General features: G+C 36.5%; 1 protein-coding gene across 1 annotated transcript; it reads right to left on the bottom strand.

Annotated features, from left to right (window-relative positions):
- Window positions 1-1,545: 1,545 nt before the first annotated feature.
- Window positions 1,546-5,686, bottom strand: LOC107081054 (small nuclear ribonucleoprotein Sm D2). The gene is made up of 3 exons (XM_015369266.1): window positions 5,554-5,686; window positions 2,995-3,174; window positions 1,546-1,954 (listed from the first exon to the last, which is right to left on the bottom strand). Coding segments are annotated over exons 1-3 (357 nt in total). The 5' UTR covers window positions 5,556-5,686; the 3' UTR covers window positions 1,546-1,779.
- Between the last annotated feature and the right edge of the window lie 283 nt (window positions 5,687-5,969).

Here is a 5,969-nt window from a genome sequence, read left to right as displayed (position 1 = left end):
TGTTCCTCCTCATTGCAGATCCATTTAAGATGGTTTGGGCCCGTCAGAGCATAACCTTGGGGCAAATCCAGAATCTGGTGAAGGAATCATACAGGAGGTGGAGAATCTCTCAAGAGTTTTATGAGTTTCCCAGTTGGACTTGCTACCTGATCGTGCATACTAAACACATCTTCAGTGTATATGATCCAGGATAAAAACCTTAAAACTAAATTGGTCTGATTTAAAATCAGTATTCTGGTACTGGATTTTTTGACAATCCAACATAATATCTGCAAAGTATACAGACTTAAACCTCTCCGTTTGGCTCACTTAATATAAAAGAGGTATATTTTAAATTAAAGTGACAGTTTTTTTTCTCCTCAGACTACCAAGCAGTAAGTAATGAATCTAAAGAGCTGAGCTGTTTTTCCATGAAGTTAAATTATTTTGTCGCATCTGGGTTTTATAAAAGTAACTAAACCAATTAAAGCCACATTAGCTATCAAGAGTATGAATGTTTTTTTTTTTTTGGTCATTAATAAAGACAATTTTGTGGTTTCCTCTGTGATACAAAAAAAAAAAAAGATTAAGCTTTATATTTGCAGTTTCCTTCAACAAACTTTCCTTGGGCTGCATATGCAACAACTTGTCCGCTACCAGGATCCTGCTACATGATCTCCAAAAATGCCAAAGACTTTGCCGTGAGCGTAACTCCCGACATTCAGTCAAATGTGTCGAGTGCATTTAAAGCGAGCGCTCAGACTGGCTCTACTGATGCAGTCCTCCCTCTGGCAGGCCTCACCTGGATGCTGTAAATCAGCTAGGATTTGTTGCCCATACACAAACACTCTACAGGGGCTGACCTCATGGGAGCCCCAGTGGTGTAGGATTTAAACAGATCTGCAAAATTCTGATTGACATTCAACAAAAAAAGGCAGAACTTCAAGTTTGTGGATTCTCAAATTAGGCCTGTAGATTAAAATAAAATAAAGGGGCAACATGAAGACCAGTTGAGCAATCAATGCTTAAAAGGTTTAAAATACAGGAGTGCTTTATTTATTTACACTCAACCACTGAATCTGAGAGCAGCGGTGCGTGGAGGTTAGACGCCAACTGCCAGAGGAGTAAAGCGACACTAGCTGTTCAGCTATTAGGCCAATTAACAAAGTGGTCAGAAGGGGCCGGGCAGCAGAGGAACAGCCTGAAATGGAGAGATGAGGGTGTGAAGTGACAGTCAGCACATCTGGTCTCATCAATAATGCAGCGGGCCTTTAAACGGCAGTTTGTCGCATGTTGAGCGGTGCTGGCTGAAATCAAGCCCGACACCCAAGAAGTGCCAGGGGAGAGTGGAGAGAGAAAAAGAAAAAAAAAAAGAGAGGGGTGAGGCTGCTTAGGATCCTGAAGTGGTAAAAAAATAAAAATAAAAAAATACACCCCTCTATTGTTTTAACATCTACATGTGATACTTTGTCGGAAAGAGCAAGGTGAGATTCAAGTTCAAAGTACCCAGAGGGATGAAGAGGAACATGGAGATGATAAGATCGACACAACTTTAGCATTTATGTAAGTTTTTTTTATTATCAAAATGAAAAAGACAAAATTCCCCCCCAAAAAAAGACAGCATCCGCTCTGCTTTACCTCTTAAACATGGAAACATTTTGACAGTGTTTCTATCTCAACAATGTCAACAATAATCCAACGTCTAAATTAAAACAAAACATGAAAATAAAACAAACCCCCGTCTTCAAATCTTTTAGAAACACTATCAGTGATCCAGCTGGAAGAAACCCTGTGAAAAGTTCATTTTCCTGTGATAAGAGGATTTCTGAGGACGACGATCACAGAGTCCCCTCTGAGGAACATTTTAGAAATGTAGCGGTCCTTGTTGACGGGCTTTGACTTCTTCTTTCCCTTCCCGCTTTTTGGAACCTCTGTCCACATCTCTTTCACATTCTCCAGGACCATGTTACAGTGCCTAGAAGGATGGTACAGACACAGATCATTAAAATAATATCCTCTGGAATATTCACAGGGAATTAAAACAGATCAAATGCACACTCAAATTTACACAATTGTGAGTTTAAGGGTAGATCAAGTACATGAAGGTTTGCAGAAAGTTCTGGATTTAACATAACCAACTGTTTCATCATGACTTGCTACAGTAAAACTGCTAAGAGGACAGAGAAAGTCAAACGGACTTCTTCATTAGTACCCCTCCCCCACCTGTTGCAATACATTACTGATCATAAGACAGCTCAAACATGATCTCTTTGCTTACAAGAAAAACTAATTTGGTTGATTAGAAACACCTTCAGCCATGAAAAGCACAGAAATACAGTGTAGAAATCAAACTACTGGTACAAAGGAAACAGTTTCTTAACAACACCTTGCAGCATTAGATAAATCAGCCAGCTGCAGACAAGCTGGACTAATACACTAATAAGAATTTAAACCTGCGATAAGGCTCCCACATTTGTCTATGGACGTCTGTGTCGACTGGAGGCAGACGGAGTAGAGCAAACCAAAATTTTGACGTGTCCCACTATGCCTCTAGGTGGGAAGTACTTCTTTCCAGGAACGAGTATTCAGATGGGACAGTTTTAAAATGCGACACCTAGCTGACACGGATCCCCAGGCGATAGATGACAAGTCACAACAAGGACCCAGAGCATCTCAGCCACCCTCTCTACCTCACAGGAAAGCCCACACAAACTTCTGATAAATATTTTGCCCCTTTTAAAAAAACAAACAAAAACTCCAACATAAGACATTTTAGAAATGTATGCTGACAAAAAACAAACAAACATAAAACTATATAAATATCAGTGACAAATGCTGTAATTATAGACAAACTTATATTGAGATATTGGAGATTTTTTTTTAAATGATTTGATCTTCATCAGATTTTTCACCTTTATCCCTAAAGGTCTGCAGATCTTGCACAATCCTTAAAACACTTTTTTTCAAGCAGACACAGTTTATACCCCAAAGCCTGTTTTGTGACTCAGCGAGTACCTGTCAAAAGCTTTGACTCTTCCAAGCAGCTTCTTGTTGTTTCGACAGTTGATGAGGACCTGAGTGTTGTTCTTCACCGACTGGGTGAGCACTGACAGCGGCCCAGTGTTAAACTCTTCCTCCTCACGTTTCTGGAGCTCCTCGGGGGTCATCTCCGATTTGGGTTTCGTCAACAGACTCCTGGAAAAGACAGCACACAGTAGCTGTTATTACAGACTAACTCGGAAGAATTGCTTTAATGTTGATATGGCAGAAATGTATAAAACTGAAAATGAAAAACAAAAAATGAACCCTTATGATTTTATAACCTAAAATACTTTGATATCATTCCATGTACTCTGTAAAAGATAGCAATTTTTACAGTAATCTGAACTGACCACTATGAAGTACTCACTGAAAATATTAGGAAAAGAAAAACAATAAAAAAAAAAGGAATAAAAAGGATAAATCTACACTCTTCAAACTTCTCCTACTGACTCCACACAATTTTTTCATCTGTCATTCCATGCCTCCATCTCTCTTTAACTTTTAACATTTGTGTTAGCTTTGGTATCCATTGAAGTGAGACTTGACAGCAAGATGAATAGATGTGTAATATGTTGAAATTCTAAGCCTTCCATACAGTTGAAATATAAAAGAAAACTATTATTTCAAACAGTCCTATCAGGTACTATTTGATACGGAATAATTTGCTAAACACTGTGAAGCCTTTAGATTTCCTGCTAGTGGAGCCTTGTATTCTCCACAGCTGTAACGACAACAACAATGATAAAAACACTGTTAAGTGCTGCACAAACAGCACTGAAAAATATCATCTTATGAATAATTACAAGTAACTGAAGCTAAATGCATTATAAAGAAATGCTATTAACAGTTAAAGTAGGAACATTTCACTCCCGTTGATGAGGGGCACATTTATCTTGGTTCGGTGCTGTTGCACCAAATTTCTGATTCATTTTCTGGCTTTAAGGGACATTCTAGATATAATTTGAAATTGGAAATGTTCATCTCTGGGGAAAAATGGAACAAACTTCAAGTAGTTGTGTTTTTATCAGCATGTCCACAGCTGTCATAAAAAAAATATATACAAAGTTTGACTGGCTCTCAACAAATATAGCAATCTCAAACAATCTCAACAAAAAGTGTTTCACTCTACTTCTGAAATTTAATAATAAAACAACATATCTTTCTCTCTCTCTCTATATATATATATCTATATAGATACATATATGTTAAAAATTACCTTTAAAGACCTTTTATCCAGCAAAACTGTGTTTAATTTGAAGACGAATGAATTCTTGTGAAAATATATGTCAGTAAAATAAAACTGAACATTGTGATTAAAATATAACTCGTAATAAATACACCAATAAGCTGTGTTAATATTAGGGCTGAACTATTTTGCCAAACAGGAAAATTGTAATTATTATAAAACAATATTCCAATGTTATTTGATTTGCCTTTGGACTAACCACAATCAAATAAATGTTTCAATAAAGGGTTTAGGATTTTTCATTATTATTCATTCCAAAGCCCATTTTTTCTGGACTTTACTGCAACCTTTGTGTAAAAAAGTGCTAAATTCTACTTGCAGGGATGAATCTGTGAGCTAGCTGCATCTTTCTCTCTTCTATCTGTGGTTGCAAACCTACTTTAACCATATTACTGCCACCTAAAGGGCTGGAATAAGAAATTTAGCTACTTAAATAAGTTTAAATAAATGTAATATGACCAAAATTGAGTGCCTCAGATTTGTAAATTGGTTTTTCTTAAGTTGCAATTATATTGCAAATGCGATTAATTGCCCAGCCCTAGCTCATATCAGACATAAACCTCAGATCTAAATAATTAAATAAAAAAAAAAAATGTAATTCCAGTATTTCCATTTTTTTAATCTAATGCAGCTTCTGATTGCTGTGTGCTTTTGACATTAAAACAACTTAAACCTAACTTGTAAACGCTTCCTAATGAGATGATAAAAAGACAACTTTACCTAAAATGATTTGTCTTCATTCAACAACCAGAGTCACCGAATTTAATTCAGGGGAAAACAGCCTGAATTCTTGGTACTAAAATAGATCCATTTAGCTAACAGTTATTGCAAGGTTGTTATTTATAAATATACACATTGTGTACAGAGATACTGAAATGATAGATTTGCCAAATATATCTGTCTATCTATATATATTTTGTTCAAGGTATTAACTTGCTTTTACTGCAGAACAGGACATAGAGAAAATAAGCTTTTGTTTCAATGGATAATGCTATCCGTTGCTGTTTTTAAGACAATCTCTCTTAATGTTTAAGGTACACATATGTACATCGTTGGATAAATATTTGTTAGTTTAACAGCATAAAAACTGACTCTTTTAAGACCAACATCACTGCACAGAGTTATAAAACGATTACATATGAGCTGGAGCTAACTAGCCTCTTTGCCGAAAAGGCTAAGCTAATGCTATTAGCATCAGAGGTAAGAGGTGAGAATTCGTAGCAAAGAGCGTGAAAGAGAAAAACTAAAGCGCTACACTGGAGGTATCTATCACACGTTTTACTTACATGACTGGTGTATTATAAAGTCGATTTTCCTAATATTTACAGAGCTTTTCTTCACCAGAACCTCCGTAACGGCAACGATTCAGCCAGGCTCGCGTGCTCAGAGTCACTTCCGGGTTAATTCGTACGCGCTTGAAGTAGTTTACAACTACCGGGTTACTACGGATCGTGTCAAAAACATAATCGCCTTTCATTTTTTTCACCGTACGTTGCTCTTTGGTGGCAAGAAATTAATGTTTTGTTTAGTGTATTCAGTTTAATTCAATAAAACACAACGCATTGATGTAACAGCCAAAACCGCGAATGAAAAGGAGCAGAAAGAAGTAAAACCATATTTACAAAGAAAGGGTAAAATCCCCGTTAAAAAAATATTACTTAATTATATTACTTAATTAACTCGAGGACATTCCACGACTGTA

The sequence above is a fragment of the Cyprinodon variegatus genome, unplaced genomic scaffold, assembly GCF_000732505.1.
Source record: "Cyprinodon variegatus isolate N-32 unplaced genomic scaffold, C_variegatus-1.0 Scaffold2773, whole genome shotgun sequence".
Classification (NCBI taxonomy): Eukaryota; Metazoa; Chordata; class Actinopteri; order Cyprinodontiformes; family Cyprinodontidae; genus Cyprinodon; species Cyprinodon variegatus.
Note: the sequence above shows the minus strand (reverse complement) of the source record. Positions and strands in the feature narration are given on the sequence as shown.